Consider the following 20,510-nt stretch of genomic DNA (forward strand, 5'->3'; position numbering starts at 1 on the left):
TGAATCCCGATTTTTTTTAATGGCATTTCATCAAATTTCACGAAGGTATTTCCAAATAAAAAATAATTTTCTTGACAAACTTGATGATGACATTTTGCACTGATGATAAGCTTCGAATAACGTGTCGCGCGCGTCTTCAACGGCTTAAAGCGGGCCATACATTATCCAACTTGTTGTACAACTTGGTTGGGTTGTATGAAATGTTGGACAGTGTATGGGCAGGTTGTACAACAAGATTTTGGTTGGTTGGTTTGGTTGGAGAGAATCAAAGCAGCTTTGATTTTAAGGGGGCGTGGCCTAATGTTGTACAACCTTTTTGACAATGTATGGGCATGTTGTACAACTTCACAATTAACATCAGTTGGAAGCCTAGTTTCATCGCGTGTAGACCTTGCTTAAAGGCACATTCTTTTGGAAATAGCTGTTTTATAAAAGTGTTAAATAGGCGTTATGGCAAATATAAATGACACAGAACAGTGGAGAAGTTTCATTGATACATATAGAAGTTTACCTGCGATTTGGAAAGTGAAAAGCGATGAACATAAAGATAAAAACAAGCGAAATGAAGCATGGGAAGTACTGTTGAATAACTTGAAGGAAATAGTTAGCAATGCCACTCTAGATGATTTGAAAAAAAAATAAACAATATGAGAACTTGTTATAGGAGGGAATTAAAAAAGAAGGAAAAGTCTGAAAAGGCTGGTGCGGGCGGTGATGACATGTACGAACCAACTTTATGGTATTTCGATCTGTTGCATGATTTTTTAGGAGACCAAGAAATCCAGATACCTGGAGATAGTAATTTGGATGAGAGCGATGACCAGGGAATTGGAAATACAGTAGGTACCAAGAGAAAAATGCAGGCTACTCATGATACAACTAAAGATCAGTATTTGCAAAAAGCTGTCGAACATTTAGATTTCATAAAGCATCAGAAACTTATGAAGGACGAAGCCGCAACCTATGCAGATAGCTGGGCTGTATCCTACAGAAAGCTGAACGAGACACAAAAGTTGTATGCAAAAAAAGCTATTGATGAGATTCTTATAATGGGCCAATTAAACCAGTTAACCTTGGATTCTGTGTCACTTTCGTCCAGTAGGTCAAGTACTCGAGCATCAACCCCATTGACATTTTCAACTCAACCTGTATGCACTTATCAATTATCCAATGAAAATGTCTCAACTGACATAAGCCAAGGGAGTCATTATAATATAACTGAACTTCTACAAGACCCAAATTATTCCTTAAACTAGTTATAAAATACCTAGATTAAACATCAAGGATAAAAATACATTCATTTGGTACAACAATTTATTTTCATTTAAAGGAAACTTTTTTGAACAATGTAATATTTAGTTAATGTATTTTATGATGATGTAGTATACCTAGATTCAACTTCAAGGATGAATACACATTCATTAGGTACAATATTTTATTTTCATTTTTCATTGCTTAAAGGAAATGTTAAAAAAAAACAAGTAATATTTAGTTGGTACAATTTATGATGTATATTAGTTAATGGTAATAAACTTTATCAGTTTTTGATGTTTTATTGGTGTTCACCCCTTGCAGAAGGTTGTTGTAAGCCTCACATTTTCCACTGCCATGCGACTGCACCATCAGTATAGAAATACTGACAAAACTTGTTTCTTACTTGCTTAGCACATGTGGTAGAATTCCTTCTCTGAGTTGGTTGTAATGGGACTAGTTGTTCCGGATCAGATCTCCAAGAACCCTCCTGTACAGTTGCATTATCTATATTTTCTATATCAGCTCCTTGAAAATATAACTGTCTATTCTTTTTCAGGATATAATTGTGCAGATAGCAGCATGCCAATGTGATTCGTGCGGCTTTTTCAGGTGCTAAATTTATAGTAGTTAATAAAATCCGAAACCTGCTAGCTAGTATCCCAAAGCAATTTTCTATCTTGCTCGAGATAATCTATAGCAAAAGATTCTTTGTTCATCTGTTAGCTGACCACTGAAGGGTTTCATTAGATTTTCAGAGAAGGCAAATGCATCGTCTCCTACCATGACATACGGCATTTTCCCATAATTTCCTGCAGGTAAATCCTCTGGATCTGGAAATGTAATGTCATCATTTTCAAGTTGTTCAAAGAATTTGCTGTTAGATTGAACTCCTCCATCTGATGCTCTTCCATTTGCTCCAGCCTCAGCATATATGAATTCATAGTTGGCATTTCCAATGCCAAACAAGACAATGCTGAATGTTTTTTTGTAATTATAATAGTATGAACCTGAATTTGCTGGTTTTTTTATGTTGACATGTTTACCGTCCACAGCTCCGATACAGTGTGGAAAATTCCACTTCACTTTCTTTCAAAGGACGTAGATAGTTCTTTCCATTCATCTTTTGTAGTTGGAGTTTTGATTACTTGCTTCTTTTTTAGCACACTAATTATAGCATTGCAAGTAGGTAAAATAAACTGACCTATAGTTTGGGGAGAAATTCTCGTCAAAAACTTTAAATCCTCATATGATTGACCGGTCGCTAAAAATCGTAAAGTTGTTGACAGCTTTTGGTGTACTGTTATCATGTCATCCCTCATTTTAGTAGCCTTTTTTTCCAAGAAAGGCGTAACCAGGCTTAACAGTTCCTGATAGGTTTCATTGTCCATTCTCAAGAAGTTTTTGTAATCATCTGGAGCAGTTTCTTGTAGTTCACGTAACAAATTCACATGAGAATTATGTGGGCGATTTAGCAACCATTGCTTTGCCCAATACTTTCTTTTTTTACGCACTTTTTTTTCGTTCTCAGCTGCACATAAACTAATTACTGTACCACATAAAAGTATTTCTTCATCTACGTCCATTCCGTAATAATTCTATTCAAAATTCTAAGACAACAATAATATGCCACAAAGTATGTTATCAGTACAGATCGACATCTATAACTAATGTTGGACGACTTGGTCTTACAGTGTATGCTCTAGAGCAGAAAATGTTGGCAAACATTGTTGTCCAACCAAGTTGGATAATGTATGGCCCGCTTAAGTGTGGCCATGCAACCAAGTCCGATGCAACGCGTTGACGCTACCGCTGCCGCTAGTTGCTAGACGCTGCCAAGCCGCTAGTTGCTAGACGCTACCTCGCAGCACCTTAGGGCAACCCGAATGTTAAATTCTGTTGGCCTTGCCTAAAGCGAGCTCGTGGTATGCGTTTGCAGTATGCGTTGCGTTAAATAAGGCTTAATAATAGACAGTTCTGTTTCCATACAACCAGTACAGTTGCTGTCGCATTCTTAACATCATTATGGTGGCTCCCAGTGAATTAATAATTCATCTTTATGAAAAAGATGAATTATTATCATCTAGTTATTATATAAGGAGCTGCCTTCGATTTTTCATGAAGGCGTCTCCAAGAGTGCCCTATTTCTTTTTCCACTCAACAACCCAAACAGGAACTACATAATTTAAGATGCAGTGTAACACTCGCGGATTATATATAATACATACATACATACATACATACATACATACATACATACATACATACATACATACATACATATATACATACATACATATATATATATATATATATATATATATACTGTATATATGCATACATAGAAAGAGTAAAATGGAAAACAGCCAGAGTAACATTTCAAATTCAGGGCTGTTAAATATACAAATTACAAACAGACTCAGTAAAAGTAACACTTACAAATATTAAAATCACAAAAAAATTTAAATAATCTGAATTGAAACAAAGTGAAATAGTTAGTGAAAATTACTTATTCCACTTCTTATTTTATTCTGTTTTAATTTAGACTGATGTCTTTTGTGAATTTAACGTTACTAAGTGTTACTTTTACTGAGTCTGTTTTTAATTTGTAAATGCTTTATTCTTTACAGCCCTGAAGACGAGACTGAACGTCTCGAAAATTTACCCAATAAAAGTGAAACGCTATTCTGGCCATTTTCCATTTTATTCCTCCTAAAGCTCCGGCGTTCCAGATGGCCTAACCTTCCTGTATATATATATATATATATATATATATATATATATATATATATATATATATATATATATATATGTGTGTGTGTGTGTGTGTGTGTGTGTGTGTGTGTGTGTGTGTGTGTGTGATGATAAGTCGTTTAGAGCTAATATTCGTGACACGAAGAGGTAAACTGTGTACCAGAGGAGCTAGAAAGGACGAATGCTAAAATTATAATTTTGTTTGTATGCAGTTGCAAACGGTATTGAATGCCCTTGCAGCTGAAAAGAAATAAAATGCTTTAGTTAATACTAGATTTGCTCTACCATTGTTTTTTATAAGCAGCTACAGCATTTGTTATTGTGATCAGTGAAAACGATGTGCATTATGAAGCCTAGATTAGTTTTAACTACATATATAGGCTTTTGTAGCCCATCTTGTAGTCATGGTATTGTTAGTTCTGATTATGACAGAATATAGAGAGTAAGCATATATAACAAGTGAAGCTAGCGTACCGGTGGGTGTTTATGTCTCATTTCATACATATAACAACAACATTGGTGAAAACATAATACCTCTGTAATCTGTATCAGCTAAGCAAGCTACTGTCATTTGCGGGTAAGCTTAGGTAGGCTATTCCGTAAGACTGTTCTAAAATCTGAAAGCACCAGCGTATTCAGGAATACAAGTGTTATTTTATCTTGATCGCATGAATGATGCAAAATCCGATGATAAGTAAAAACAGGTATAAAGAATTAAATACTTCTCTCTTCACTTTTACTCGTTGTAATTCCTTTGTGTTTTATCTTATTGATTTCAGGAAATCACGATTTAGTTGTACAATTAATACCGATCCTATGGTATGACCAAAACTTTCTTATGGCTTGGCAGCCCTTATTTGAGGGGTGATATAGCTGGTTCACATGAGGTAGATTCTTGGGCCTACGAGACGTTTGTTTGGCGGCCATCTTCTTGTATCTCACGTTGTGCACAAAATAGGAAACTTTTGGTCATACCATAGGATCGGCCCCACCCTGCCTAGAGCAAGGTTGGCGTAATCTAAAACAAAAAACCTCCCGCGGCCGAAGTCAATCCTGTTAGAATATTAAACTTTTATTTATGATGCATTGGTAATGTTGATTATACGCTTGGGTACAGTCATTTGTTTTTACCCATAATTCTTATGATATGCGTGGCATGACGCCGCCTCAAGTAGTGTAACCGGCAAGTGCATGGCCGAAGGTACACTGTACTGCAGTATCTCCCACATTCTCCATTAAAGTGATTCATTTATGTAGTGATCGCTTTTATTTAATCCACCATCATGTCCTCTGCGGTCACAGGTTATGGGCCCAGCTCAAGCAAGAGGAAGTTGTATTTTGATGGTGATGAGGAGAAATATGAAATGTGGTAGATAAAATTTCTAGCCCATCTGAGACTTCGAAAACTTACCCTAGACGAAAGTGAAGATCGAACTTCAGCGGAATTCATCGCTAGAAATGCTGATATTTTTGCCGAGATCGTTCAAGTTCTAGATGATAAGAGCCTCCAATTAATAATGAGAGATGCAGTCAACGATGGAAGAAAAGCATTAGAGATTCTACGGGACCATTACCGAGGTACTCGGAAAGCAAGAATCATCTCCTCTACACGGAGTTGACGTCACTGAAAATGAGAGGAAAGAATGTGTGACGGACTATTTTCTTCGGAGGCAGCCGCTACTTCGTTAAAGTCAGCTGGTGAAACGATCAGCAACAGCCTTCTTATTGCTATGGTGTTGAAGGGTCTTCCAGAGGAATGTACTCCATTTAATACTGTTGTTATGCAGAAGGATAGTGAGCCTACGTTTCTGGAATTCAAGTCTCTACTACGGAGTTATGAAGAAAGCCTGAGGAGCCGAGAGGCACATAGGCCTAATGTGAAGAGTGAGAACGTCCTTAAGGTGAATTATAAGAAGAATCCTGATTTTCAGTATGGTGGGTCTGCCAGTGGCTCATCAATAAGATGTTATTCATGTGGTAAGCCTGGACATAAGTCTTTCGAGTGTAAGTTGAAGAAAGACAGAGGTAAGTGGTGCAAAGAATGCAAAACCATAACACACAATTTTGATGAATGTAGAAAGGCTAATAGGCCTACTAGATTTTCTAGTGCAACTGTGAATGTTTGTAAGCCTAGATCCACTAATAATTATAGTGATGAAGAATTTTGTTTCAAAATAAGTTGCTCTGTTGATAACATATCTACAGATGTATGTAGTGTTCTTGTTGATTGTGGTGCTACTACCCACATCATTACTGATAAATCCAAGTTTAAGTGTTTTGATGAAGACTTTGATGAATCAAAACATATGGTTGAACTTGCAGATGGTGCAAGATGCAAGAATATTGTTAAAGGTAAAGGTAAAGCTAAAATTGTACTTTATGATACAAATGGTATAAAACAAAATGTTGTTCTTGATAATGCCTTGTATATTCCTACTTTTAAGCAGAATATATTTTCTGTACAATCAGCTGTTAGTAAAGGAGCTACAGTAAGCTTTAATCCCAATCATTCTGAGTTGATAAGCCCAAATGGTGTGTCTTTTGAAATAAATAAGAAAGGTAAGCTGTATTATCTAAATAATGTAAGCTCATGTAAATCTCGTTCACTAGAGGAGTGGCATCAGGTTTTGGGACATTGCAATGTTAAAGACATTCTGAAGTTAGAAGATAAAGCTGAAGGTATGAAAATTAGTGACAAAAGTAATTTTGATTGCATAACTTGTCATGAAGGTAAAATGCATTTATCTAGAAACAGATTACCAGATGAGAGAGCAAAGAGTAAAATGGAATTTGTACATTGTGATCTTGCTGGACCAATGAGTATTGAATCAAGGAGAAATCTAAATATTGTATTGTTTTTGTAGATGATTATTCAGGATCTGTTTTTGTTTATTTCTTGAAACAGAAAAGTGATGCACTTAATGCTACTAAGAAATTCCCTGCTGATACTAGTTCTTATGGTGTTGTTAAAAGATTAAGGTGTGATAATGGAGGAGAATTTACTTCTTCAGAATTTAAAGAATTTCTGGTAAGTAATAAGATTAAACAAGAATTTTCTTCCCCAAATTCACCACACCAAAATGGTACTGCTGAGAGAATGTGGCGTACATTATTTGAAATGGCTAGATGTCTCTTAATTGAAGCAAAGCTACCAAAATTCATGTGGAATTATGCTGTTAGGGCAGCTGCTTATATAAGGAATAGATGCTATAATTCTAGACTAGATAAAACCCCATATGAAGTGTTAATGTCTAAGAAGCCTAAACTTGAAAATATGCATATTTTTGGTTCCCTGTGTTATGCTTATGTAGAAAAGAAAGCTAAGCTAGACCCAAGATGTGAAAAGGGAATATTTGTTGGCTATGATTCATGCAGTCCTGCTTATCTTGTATATTATCCAGGAACTGACAGTTTGAGAAAGGTTAGGTTAGTACATTTTACTGATAAATTCAATTTTGATAAATCCCAATGTCTAAAGGAAGGTGGTGAATCAGAAGATAGTGAATCAGATTCTGATAATGAGAATGTCATTTGCAATGAAAAGAAAACAACTGTTAATGATAATCAAAGTGATCCTGTTTCTAAACCTATCCTTGTTGAAGATGAGCATAGTGAAATTAATGCAGATTTGACTGAAACTGAAAGGAAGGTGAGTCCCGTTATCCAAGTAGGGAGAGAACTGCTCCCAAATATCTTGAAGAATATGTTGATCCTGATGATGTTGATTTACTGGGCTATGCTGTTCATTATTGTTGTAAAGTAACTGAAATTCCTGAAAGCTATAGAGAGGCATTAAATTCACATGTGGCTCACAAATGGAAAGCTGCAATGGATGATGAAATTCAGTCTTTAAGAGATAACAATACTTATGAATTGTGTAGTTTACCAAACAACCGTTGTATTGTAGGTGGACGATGGGTATATGCCATTAAAGAAGGGTTAAATGGTGAAGAGCAATATAAAGCTCGCTATGTTGCAAAAGGGTATTCTCAAATTGAAGGTGTTGATTATACTGATACTTTTTCTCCTACTGTGCGTATGACCTCAATTAGAATGCTTATACAATTGGCAGTACAACATGATTTAATTGTACATTGTATGGATTTTAAAACTGCCTATCTTAATTCTGATATTGATTGTGAAATATTTGTTCAACAGCCTGAAGGTTACAATGAAACAGGTAGTAATAATGAACAATTGGTTTGGAAATTGAATAAATCTCTGTATGGTTTAAAGCAGTCAGGCAGAAATTGGAATAATATGCTTCATGATTTCTTAATTCAAAATAATTTTGAGCAGTCATTAAGTGATCATTGTGTGTATGTCAATAAGAGACATAACTTTCAAGTAATTATTTTGGTTTGGGTTGATGATATGATCATTGCCAGTAGTAATGAGAAAGTTCTGTTTGACACTAAACGTGTATTATGTCATAGATTTGAGATGAAAGATTTAGGAAACTTTCATGGTTTTTGGGTATTGAGTTTGTTTTTGATGGAGATTGTATAAAAATGAACCAGAGTAAGTTCATTGAGAAAGTTTTGAGGAAGTTCAAAATGGATGAATGCAACCCAAAGTCAATTCCTTGTGATCTAAGTGTTAATAAATGTACTTTTGAGGAAAGTCCTGAACTAGTTGATAGTACTCTTTACAGAAACATTGTTGGAAGCTTGATATATATCATGACTTGTACTAGGCCTGATTTAAGTTTTGTTGTGTCTAAACTTTCACAGTATATGGCTAGGCCAACTCAAAGTCATTTGGCTATGTGTAAATATGTTCTAAAATTTCTTAAAGGTACTAAACAACATTGCCTTGTTTTTAAGAGGTCTTATGATACTATTGAGATTTTTGGTTACTGCGATTCAGACTGGGGTAGTTCTGAAGATCGTAAAAGTATTTCAGGTTATTGTTACCAAATGAATGCTGATAGTGCTCTTATTTCTTGGAAGAGTAAGAAACAACGCAATGTAGCTTTAAGTTCTTGTGAAGCTGAGTATGTTTCATTGACTTTTGCTATCCAAGAAGCAAAATTTTTGCAGCAGTTGTTAATTGATATGACTAATGTTGAAGTCAAACCCATCATGTTATTTGTTGATAACCAAGTGGCAATTAAACTTGCTAAGAACCCTGTTTACCATCAATGGTCTAAACATATAGACATTCGCTATCATTTTATCCGTAATGAAGTTATGAGTAAAAATGTTGATTTAGTGTATGTCCCCTCAAGTGAAAATAAAGCCGATATGTTTACAAAACCAGTAACTAAAACAAAGTTGATTTATTTTAATTTGTGTCATTAATGGTTTTGTAATATTGACCTTTGATAGCTATATATTTTTTGTTTTTGATTACCATGATGTATGTATTTGTTTGATGTGCAGTAATTTGCAGATTGATGAGAATAAAAGTTTATGAGGGGGTGTTAGAATATTAAACTTTTATTTATGATGCATTGGTAATGTTGATTATACGCTTGGGTACAGTCATTTGTTTTTACCCATAATTCTTATGATATGCGTGGCATGACGCCGCCTCAAGTAGTGTAACCGGCAAGTGCATGGCCGAAGGTACTCTGTACTGCAGTATCTCCCACATTCTCCATTAAAGTGATTCATTTATGTAGTGATCGCTTTTATTTAATCCACCATCATGTCCTCTGCGGTCACAAATCCCATTCAATAATCAAGGAAGACAGTCGATGCTCAGAAATATTTTCATTGACCCATGTATGCGGCATTCTTTTTTTTTCTTTAAGCCTTGCTGTTCAAATGCCAATAAATCTTAGTCTTTGACCGTCTTTAGAAATAATTCGTTATCCATTTATCAGGGCGAAAGCAATGTAGGCAAATGACGGCCTGGTCACAAGCAGGGCAAAGGATTTTACTCGTTTTTCCCCGCAGTAATATGTCGATAATGCCCTTCTGTCGCTTGACTTTTCAAACGCTGAACTGAACATAAATGCTTACTGGTCGAATTCCCTTACATTTTTTCTTTTAAAAATTCTACCATGTCTGTGTCACCGAGAACAGTTTAGGAAAGTTGACGGATAAAATCGCCGATCACATTTTAGGCTCGCCGTCCCACGTAGTCTTGTAGTTCTTGTGTTTCCCTGATGCTGTGATGTGAACGCCGAATTTACGCGGTCCTCGTGCATTAAAACATTCCTATCCGTCGTTCGTCCCGTGAACGTTGTTAATGGACTGGTGACTTGCACTTCAAGAGAAAAAAGTAGGCATTTGAAGATATCCTTATAAAACTCGCTTAATTGAGAGTGAAGATGTGGGACGAGGAAATATACAGCTTCTCGTAACTTCAGTGTAAATGGTGATGAATAACCGTAATTAATTATAGACCACGTAGACATTAATGAGGAGTTACGCCGACAAGACTGTAAGTGCACTAATATAGGGGAGGCAGCTGAAATGGTGATGGCGCCAAGTTAATGGCTGAAGAGATTTTATACTAACGTATAGGTTAGGCGTAGGCCTATGTATGCAGAACCTCAAACACGAGAATGTAATGTTCGGGACTAGAATGTTCTTAAACATAATGACAGTGTGTTTTGGTAATTAGTGTTTTCTGGAACAAGTCTACATCCTTGTAACAGATTTTGCGTTTAGATTTGATGCCCGTAATTGCAATTTGATTTCTTAGGCCTAGGCTACCCTTTTACAGTAGCCTTAGGCTAGTCAAAGAAATAGCCTAGTATGGGGTAAGTGCAAGTTTTCTGACACTTTACGCTACTGTGAAAGAAAGGACAACACAGCAAACAGTCAGTCAGTCTAGATTAAACTTGTCACATGCCACTCTGAACATAACTGACCAGTTCAGTGATAAATTGAGTAGGCTTACCTGGCTTAGTAGGGTTTTGCTGAAAGAAGAGTCAGCAAGCGGGAAGGCAAGGCTACTGATCAACACAAAAGTTGGCCCATGCTTCTATGCAGTGAGGACGTAAGTACAGTATTATATATCATTCTCAGTTGTATGATGTAGTGATAGTAGCTTAGTACTTTATCACCACTGCTGTTGTATTGCTTTGTATATAAGTGTACATAAAATTGGGTAGATCTGAGTAGTAGCTCTGCGGCGGCGATTCCCTTCTGACTTGACTTTTTCCCGTTTTTTGGTTGCTAATTATGGATTGATCTTCAATTTTTGTTACACGAATGCAATTAACCTGCAATTAACCCCTGAAGTCCATCCAACAAGGGGTTTCCATACGCAATCTTCACAAGAGAGAGCACGGCAAGTACCCCCGCGGGCCAGTACTAAACACAGCAAAGGGACATTCCATCCCCCTGATGCCAGTACTAAAAATGGCGAAATGCATTCAACTCCCTCCTGTTGGCGAATGGCTTCCTCTCGTTTTTCCCCCCTCTAGAGGGCGACGCCCCAACATAAACATGTCCGCTCCATTTGTGTGTTCTTCCCCACCCAAAACCCCAAATTCCCACAGTCCCCCTTTACTGTTGAGTAGAGTTAGGGGGCAAATAACAGTTGGCCGACAACAGACATCTCACCGCCAGTATCAGAAGCCCAAAAAGTGTAGAAAAAACCAGTTTCCAAGGTAAAAACAAGCGCGGAGCTATTCCACAGAATTACCCAAAATTGTGTGAACATGAAGAGGATATGGGGCACGGATCCATAATCTCACAGTTCAGATGCAAATGAAATCCAGGCATCATAAGTATAACTCAACTCAAAGGTAGGCTTATGGTCTTAAGCCAGATGTGTTTGTCATCTTGCAGTAGCCTACCATGCAGTCAGTGGGGCAAAAGTTTTTGTCATATCATGGACTGAATCGTTTGTTACTGTAAACGCATTTCCTTCCCTTATTGGGTAGTATTATCAGTTAAGCCAAGCGATATAGTTGATAATATTAATTCTGTAAAATATGTTTATTAGTTTGGAAAGTATTCTCACAGATTGATTGGCACTTTTCCAAGGTTTTCAGTAGCCTATATCCCATAGGTTTAATCTTTATGGAGTGCCGCACTGGCACTTTCTGTTGGTAGTAAGTTACGCCATATCACCAAGAAGCACACTGTTGTCACTCAGGCCAAATCATTTGCTGTTGCACACAGGCTTTTTCCATCCTTCATAGGTTTGATGTTAATGTGTAGCCAGACCAATACACTGAATGCTGTGGTGATTGCTATTTACAGGACTGTTAATAGGTTATAATTATAGCCTATATGCCTCAGGATAGCTTGCTTCCCAACTCATAGTTGATACAGTTCATCAGGTATTAAAATTTTTTTGTTCAGTGTAACTACTAACAATGATTAATCATATTTCTATGTTTTGGCAGTTCTAATAATTCTTCAGTTAAGTTGGATTCCAGGTACAATTTTCTCCTTTGTAATCCCCATCTGTCATTTATATGAGGTTTCTTTGTAAACTTATTTTTGTATTTCTTCAGTCTGCTATGTAAAGGACCATAAGGCAAAAGGCCCTGCAGCACTCCATTGTTTCTCTTTCCTTTGTGGATTTTGTCTTTATCTATATATATTCATCACAGCCCATATATTTTGCGATTCAGTTATAGGCTACGTATTTCCATTGTGTTTTGATTTAACTTATGATGCTATCATCAGGTGGTGGGGTGTTAGGCCTGGTTATCAGACAGTTTTTCCTTTCATTTATTTCTTCTGAAGGTAACAAAAAAGTTTTCCAGGAGTGTGTTTTTGTGACAACTCTTTCATTTCGTGAACTGATAATAGCTTAAAACAGCCGAGAGAGGAATGAATTTTTCTTGAGTATGCGCTACAGTATAACTGTACCGGTAAGGGTAATAATGCCTCCATTGTGTTGATTGAACATATATTGCTCTTAGTTGGAAACATATTAAATTTCTTTCTTGCACAAACAAATTTGGTGATTTTTGTCAGCAAGAGGAACTTATTTGTTTTGCCAGTACTGATATAGGTTAGTTTGTGTAAGCTAATTTTGCAAGATGCTAAGAGATGATGGACGATGCACCTGCATTTGTTAGTATTAATTATATTTTTTACTAGCTGACCAACCTGCGCTGACCGGGAAAATTTTTAAGGACTCAGAAAAATTTTCCTGCGTCTCCTTTTATGTCTTGTAAAGTATGTGTACTATCATTAAAAATGCCTTTCTTTCCTGTGATTAATAATACTGTCTTGAATTCATTTGCTTTAAATTATATATATATATATATATATATATATATATATATATATATATATATATATATATATATATATATAAAATATATTATTTCGAGGTAGAGCGAATTGGATATTAAAGGACGTTTGTAGCTTACTGATTGTATATGAATCACGGTGATGTGATGTGATAAAAAGTCATATATATATATATATATATATATATATATATATATAATGACTTTTTATCATATATATATATATATATATATATATATATATATATATATATATATACAGTGAACCCTATATATATATAGCGGTTCAACTATCGCGGATTCACGATATATTATATGGATTTTTCCATTACGTATGTATATTATAAGAGAAAATATATAGCGGATTTTATATATATATATATATATATATATACAATGAAATTTCAAAATATATATATGGATATATCAAAATACCAAATATTTCATTAATTCCATTAATAATTATTAATATCTGCTAGTACTGTTGGTTCATTGCATTATGACATATAATTCAGTACAAAATGAAATTAAACAAAAAGATGCTTCACTGCATCGCGGATTTTTCAGAAATATTCATCGAAAATTTCAAATTAAAAAGTACCACCATATCGGCAGCCATATTGCGGAAAACAGCGATGTTTCATCATGTTACGTGATATTGCGAGACCGACGCGCGCAAGGACTGGAAGCTTCAGTATATACCCACAGGCACTCGGACAAGGCATGTGAGTGGTACATAAGAGAATATCTTATCACTGTTGATGTTTCATCTTAAATCACTGTAAAAATAATTAAAATCCGAATTTCATACGTAAGCAACTCAAGGATACTGTATACAGTCTCGTCCCAAGCACACCATCTCTCTCTCTCTCTCTCTCTCTCTCTCTCTCTCTCTCTCTCTCTCTCTCTCTCTCTCTCAATGAAATATGAATTACTGTATCATAAACTTTTATGTACAGAATTAAAAATAATTTCATTGACAAATTTGTTTCTTTTAGCAACTAAAAAATTATTTTCCTAATTCTTTCGTTAGTAGTGAGCAGCTTCAGTCAGCTGATTCTCAGAACGTAAGCATTACAAATATGGGACGATCTTTTTTTTTATGCATATTACTGTGATAGGAGATCAAAATAGTAATACAGGCACTCGGACAAGGCACGTGAGTGGTACATAAGAGAATATCTTATCACTGTTGATGTTTCATCTTAAATCACTGTAAAAATAATTAAAATCCGAATTTCATACGTAAGCAACTCAAGGATACTGTATAGGCTACTCTCTCATCACCAGCTTGTCAAGACTTAGTCAAGACTTAGTCTCGTCCCAAGCTACTGTGCTGTACAGTACACACCATTTCTCTCTCTCTCTCTCTCTCTCTCTCTCTCTCTCTCTCTCTCTCTCTCTCTCTCTCTCTCTCTCTCTCTCTCTCTCAATGAAATATGAATTACTGTGTCATAATCTTTTATGTACAGAATTAAAAATAATTTCATTGATAAATTTGTTTCTTTTGGCAACTAAAAATTATTTTCCTAATTCTTTCGTTAGTAGTGAGCAGCTTCAGTCTGCTGATTCTCAGAACGTAAACATTACAAATATGGGACGATCTTTTTTTTATGCATATTACTGTGATAGGAGATCAAAATAGTAATACAGTGTTTAAGTGCATAGGAAGTGTTTATAACAGTGTGGGAAAGGCTATACAGTAAAGCCTTTAAATATATACCATGTATATACAGTATATGCCTCCCTAGGGAGGGGCCAATGCTACTTATGGAATTTCACTTATCGCGGGGGGTTCTGGCCCCCATTATCCGCGATAGACGAGGGATCACTGTATATATATTTTTTAACAGATTTACGCTGCCATCGTCTCTTTGCTTACTTGAATTAAGATCCAGAGTCCAATACTTTGAGGGGGAGCCAGCCCATAACACCCATAGAAGAGCAACATGGCACTTTTGAGGTGTGCCAGTACAAAAGGGTACAATTACGAGTTAGATTAGGCCCGGGCGAGTACGTAGCGCCAGGGAACTGGCCATCGCAGATTTTAATCCTTTGCCTCGACTACCGCCAACTTTTGCAAGCTCAGGTATTGCTTCGAGAATGTTCTTTCAGGTGATCCGCTGATGTGAAACCGTGAGAAGAAGTGGCGTCTGTCCTCAGCCGAAATGAATAGTTATAAAAGCAAGTCAGCCCTACATGCTCCCTCAGTTGTTGTCAAGTTTCAGTAAGAGGAACTCTTGATGATTTTTTCCCAGCTGTGCCACATGCTGGCCATTTGTCTGTGAACTGGAACCCATAAGGCCACCAGCGGCCACGTGTGATCAGAAGGAAAACATTGTAGGGCCTCCAGCCATCTTTGCAATAGTGCACATTGCAAGACTAATCCTTGGTATGTTTGTAAGCATTTGAGTTTCTTTCACTGAATCTCTCATTTCATTTCGTCATTTTTCTCTCCAGTCAATCCCCTTTGGTATCCCTTTACCCAGTGTTCAAGTGTTTCCCTGTGTGAATTAAGTTTGTGAATTAATCGCCCCTTGCTCGTAGTGAACCTTAAATCACTCCTCCTATGTGTTTATAATTCCTATTGAGAGAAATGATATTTTTATGATAAAATAAAGTTTTGTACATACTTACCCGGCAGATATATACTTAGCTATAGTCTCCGACGTTCCCGACAGAATTTCAAAACTCGCGGCACACGCACAGGTAGGTCAGGTGATCAACCATACCCGCCGCTGGGTGGCGGGAATAGGAACCATTCCCGTTTTCTAATCAGATTTTCTCTTCCACCTGTCTCCTGAGGGGAGGCTGGGCGGGCCATCAATCGTATATATCTGCCGGGTAAGTATGTACAAAACTTTATTTTATCATAAAAATATCATTTTTGTACATGCAACTTACCCGTCAGATATATACTTAGCTGAATGGCACCCTTGGAGGAGGGCAAGAGACAGAAAATAACTAAAAACGGGAAACAACATATGTTGTAGGATAAACAAAAACCATGGTTCTTACCTGATTGGGCAGAAGACTTCATGGATACTGTCTATGAGTCTGCTTGCCTCAGGAGCTTCAGCGAGGATGTGACCTGTGACTGACAGCCCTTCTGGATCGTGCCAATGGGGATGACCCACTAACATGGCCGAGCCTATAGCGGATCGTGTCAAAGGGGGCTGACCCACTTACATGACCGAGCCTACACCTGAATCGTATCAATGGGGGCTATCCCTCTTACATGACAGAGCTAGGTGTCCATACAAATTACAAGGAACATGACAACCAATCCCGACCACCTGACCAATCCTAACCTTGTTAGTGATAAGAATTGAAAGGGAAGCATAATTCCATCACCCTCTTTCAACCAACCATAAAAACACACACCACCAAGCTTAAAAAACAACTAAATTAACTAAACTAAATAGGATTGGATTCAGCTCCCTGTCCCAGCACCGAATCCGCAGATACGTACGCTCCTAGAGAGAAGCACTTATCATACGTTACTCTAATATCTCGTAAGTAATGAGATCGAACGTTGAATTACACCTCCAATAGGTTGCCTCTAAAATAGACTGGAGAGACAACGTCTTGTGAAAAGCCAAGGAAGTAGCAATGGCTCTCACTTCGTGTGCTTTCACTCTAAGGAGCTTAAAGTGCTCATCCTCACATGAGATATGCGCTTCCTTGATGACGTCCTTAATAAAAAGGACAGCGCATTCTTTGAGATCGCTCGTGAAGGATTCTGACAGAGCACCAAAGACTTTCAACCGATCCTCCCAGAGATTTCTTCTTTTCTAAGTAGAATTTAAGGCTCCTGACAGGGCATAGAGTCCTCTCCAACTCATGTCCCGTCACAGAAGAAAGACCTTTTAATTCAAAGGTTCTTGGCCACGGTTTAGAAGGATTCTCATTCTTCGCTAGAAATAATGGTTTAAAGGAGCATATAGCCGAACCTCCCTTAAAACCAACTTTGCCGTCTAAGGCTTGTATTTCACTTATTCTCTTAGCTGAGGCAAGGGCAAAGAGGAAAAGTGACTTCCTGGTGAGGTCCCTGAAGGAAGCTTGATGAGGAGGTTCAATTTTTTAGACATTAAGAATTTCAAAACTATGTCTAGATTCCAACTGGGAGGTTTCGAAGTCCTGAATTTTGACGTTTCAAAAGACCTTATAAGGTCATGAAGGTCTCTGTTTTCCGAGATATTCAGATCTCTGTGTCTGAAAACCGAAGATAACATACTCCTGTATCCCTTAATTGTGGATACAGCGAGGTTGCAATGTTCCCTCAGGAAGATAAAGAAATCAGCAATGTTTGTCACAGAGGTACTGGAAGAGGATATCTTATTGGTCCTGCACCATCTTCTAAAGACCTCCCACTTCGACTGGTAGACGCGAAGGGTTGAGGATCTCCTGGCTCTTGCAATAGCCTTCGCAGCTTTGTGCGAAAAAACCCTTCGCTCTGACCAGACCTTCGATAGTCTGAAGGCAGTTAGACTGAGCGGGGAGATTCTTGTGGAATCTGTTGAAGTGGGGCTGTTTGAGAAGATCGTTCCTGTGTGGAAGCGATCTTGGAAAATCTACTATCCATTCCAGTACCTCTGTGAACCAGTCTTGAGCTGGCCAAAACGGAGCTACCAGTGTCAGTCTCGCGCCTTCCGATGATGCAAACTTTCTTACCACTTCTCCTAGGATCTTGAATGGGGAAAGGCATATCCGTCTAATCCTGTCCAATCTAGGAGAAGACTGTCTATTGCAACTGCTCTCGGGTCCGATATCGGAGAGCAGTAGTTTTCTAGCCTTGCATTCCAGTGGGTTGCAAAAAGGTCGATATTCGGCCTTCCCCACAGGTTCCACAGTCTTTTCGCAGACTTCTGAATGGAGAGTCCACTCTGTGGGAAGGACCTGATCCTTCCTGCTGAGAAGGTCGGCCCTCACATTCCTCTCTCCCTGTACAAATCTGGTGAGGAGTCTGATCCTCCTCTCCTGAGCCCATAACAGCAACGTTTTTGCCGTTTCGTAAAGGGAGAAGGAGTGTGTTCCTCCCTGTTTCCTTATATAAGCCAGGGCAGTAGTGTTGTCTGAGTTCACTTGGACTACTTGTCCTGCGACAAGGAACTCGAACTTGATGAGAGCCAAATGAACTGCTGATAGCTCTTTCTTGTTGATGTGCCAGTTCACCTGGTCTCCCTCCCAGGTGCCTGACACTTCTCTCGACCCTAGTGTTGCCCCCATCCCGACCCCGAGGCGTCTGAGAACAACACTAGGGTAGGGCTCGGTAACTGAAGAGACAGTCCTTGGCATAATTTTCGAGGGTCTAACCACCAGTTGAGATCCTCTTTTTTATCTTGCCCGAAATTTGGAACAAAGTTGCTAAGTCCTGAGACTTCTGGTCCCAACTCTCCTTTAGGAAAAACTGAAGAGGTCTCAGATGAAGTTTTCCTAAGGAGACGAACTGTTCCAGCGAGGAAATGGTCCCCAGCAAACTCATCCACTCCCTCGCTGAACAATGTTTTCTCCTTAGAAAAACTGTCACCTTTTCTATGCAGCGATCTATTCTCTCTTGGGATGGAAAGGCTAGAAAATCCCGAGAATCCATCAGAATCCCCAGGTAAACAATGCTCTGCTGCGGAACAACCTGGGATTTCTGTAGGTTTACTAATAGTCCAAGGGACTGTGTCATATTTAGGGTGATCGACAAGTACTCCAGACAACTGTCCTTTGATTGAGCTCGAATCAGCCAATCGTCGAGATACATTGATATCCTCACTCCTCTAAGTGAAGCCAGCGTGCCACATTCCTTAAGATGCCCGTGAACACTTGTGGGGCCGTCGAAAGACCGAAGCACAGGGACCTGAATTGAAAAACTTTTCCCGAATCACGAACCTCAGGAACTTTCTTGACGAGGGATGAATGGGAATGTGGAAGTAAGCGTCCTGCAGGTCCAGGAGACCATCCAATCCCCTGGACGAAGAGCTGCAAGAACCGAGGAGGTAGTCTTCATTTTGAATTTCGTCTTGATTATGAAGAAATTCAGGGCGCTTACATCCAGAACCGGTCTCCAACCCCCGAGGATTTCGGAACCAGAAAAAGACAGGTTGTAAAACCCGGGGAATGGAGGTCTTGAACCAGTTCTATTGCTTCCTTTTCTAACATTTGTTCCACTGCTAGAAAAAGAGCCTGGTTCTTGATGGGATCCCCTGTAGCTGGCGGATAACTCCCTGGGAGTTGAAGTTAAAGGAGGACTTTCCCTGAAGGGGATAAGGTAGCCTCTTCTTAAAATGGAGAGGGACCAGTCGTCCGCCCTCTCTGTGCCCAGACCTCGGCGGGTGTAGCAGTCTGGCACCCACTGTCGTCTGGAGTACTCGTTCTTCATTTGGTCCTTCTGATAGAACGAGAGGAAGACCTTCCTCTCCTCTCTGGTCTTTTGCTCCTGAAGGAGGGTCTGGACGAAGGACCACCTCGAAAGGGCTCCTGAAAGGGAGCCTTCTCCTTCTTGGCGAAAGGGACGGCAGGTCTGACCCTCTTCGAAGACTGGGCCAAAAGGTCTTGTGTCGCCTTTTCAGATAACGAGCGAGAAATCTCCTTCACCAAGTTTTGAGGAAAAGGTGAGGAGAAAAAGGAGCAAACAGAAGAGAGGATCTCTGAAGAGGAGACACAGACTTCGTGAGGAAAGAGCTGAATACTGACCTCTTCTTCAGAATAGCAGCTCCGAATAAGGCAGCGACTTCCGCGGAACCGTCCCTCACTGCTTTGTCCAAGCAAGACAAAACACTCACGAAGTCATCCAAACACAGGAATTCGGGATCCCGAGTCCTGTTGGCCAAAGCTCCAAGAGACCAATCCATAAAGTTGAAGACCTCCACAACTCTAAAAAGACCCTTGAGGAGATGATCCATTTCACTCATTCCCCAAGTCGCCTTCGCTGAAGAAAGGGAAAGTCTCCTGGAGGAGTCAACTAGATTAGAGAAATCTGCGTCAGCAGATGTGGGGAGCCCCAACCCCATAGGCTCCTTGGTCTCATACCACATTCCTGATTTTCCCAAAAGTTTCAAAGGAGGAAAAGAAAACCGTCTTACTTGCATCCTTCTTAGACTGCATCCACTCCCTACTCCTTTAAAGGCCTTCCTCATCGAAATCGTAGGGCGCATCTTGACAAACGAAGAGGGTCTAGTTGACTTGGTGCTGTCCCACAAAGATCCCGGAGAAGGAGGGCAGCATGACAAAGAGAATCTCCAAACTCCTGAATTAAAACCGAAGCCAACCGTTTGTAATCCGAAACTCCAGCGTCCTTAGGAGAATCCTCTTCTGAAACTTCCTCCAAAGCAGCAGGCGG

At 38.7% G+C, this 20,510-nt stretch overlaps 2 protein-coding genes across 3 annotated transcripts in view; both read left to right on the plus strand.

Annotated features, from left to right (window-relative positions):
• The first annotated feature begins 5,648 nt into the window (after positions 1-5,648).
• LOC136854425 (uncharacterized) lies at positions 5,649-7,948 on the plus strand. The gene is made up of 6 exons (XM_067130721.1): positions 5,649-6,030; positions 6,211-6,363; positions 6,475-6,684; positions 6,870-7,033; positions 7,484-7,654; positions 7,913-7,948. The coding sequence occupies exons 1-6, from the start codon at positions 5,649-5,651 to the stop codon at positions 7,946-7,948; spliced, it is 1,116 nt and encodes a 371-aa protein (XP_066986822.1).
• A 2,081-nt stretch (positions 7,949-10,029) lies between these two features.
• LOC136854667 (uncharacterized) overlaps positions 10,030-20,510 on the plus strand; it is a 254,920-nt gene continuing 244,439 nt past the window's right edge. The window contains exon 1 of one of the 2 annotated variants that reach the window (XM_067131257.1): positions 10,030-10,959. In XM_067131257.1, coding sequence (XP_066987358.1) covers positions 10,939-10,959 — 21 coding nt within the window. In that variant the 5' untranslated portion in view covers positions 10,030-10,938. The remainder of the gene's footprint in view (positions 10,960-20,510) is intronic. The other variant, XM_067131260.1, reaches the window with a different exon arrangement.

The sequence above is a fragment of the Macrobrachium rosenbergii genome, chromosome 29 (assembly GCF_040412425.1).
Source record: "Macrobrachium rosenbergii isolate ZJJX-2024 chromosome 29, ASM4041242v1, whole genome shotgun sequence".
NCBI classification, from domain to species: domain Eukaryota; kingdom Metazoa; phylum Arthropoda; class Malacostraca; order Decapoda; family Palaemonidae; genus Macrobrachium; species Macrobrachium rosenbergii.

Excerpts from the sequence above, each read along its gene's own strand:
- LOC136854425 (XM_067130721.1), top strand. The coding sequence starts at position 5,649 with ATGTGTGACGGACTATTTTCTTCGGAGGCAGCCGCTACTTCGTTAAAG. Across the intron at positions 6,031-6,210 it reads TAAGTTGAAGAAAGACAGAG|ATGTATGTAGTGTTCTTGTT; the intron begins GTAAGTGGTGCA and ends ACATATCTACAG. Across the intron at positions 6,364-6,474 it reads GAATATTGTTAAAGGTAAAG|CTGTTAGTAAAGGAGCTACA; the intron begins GTAAAGCTAAAA and ends CTGTACAATCAG.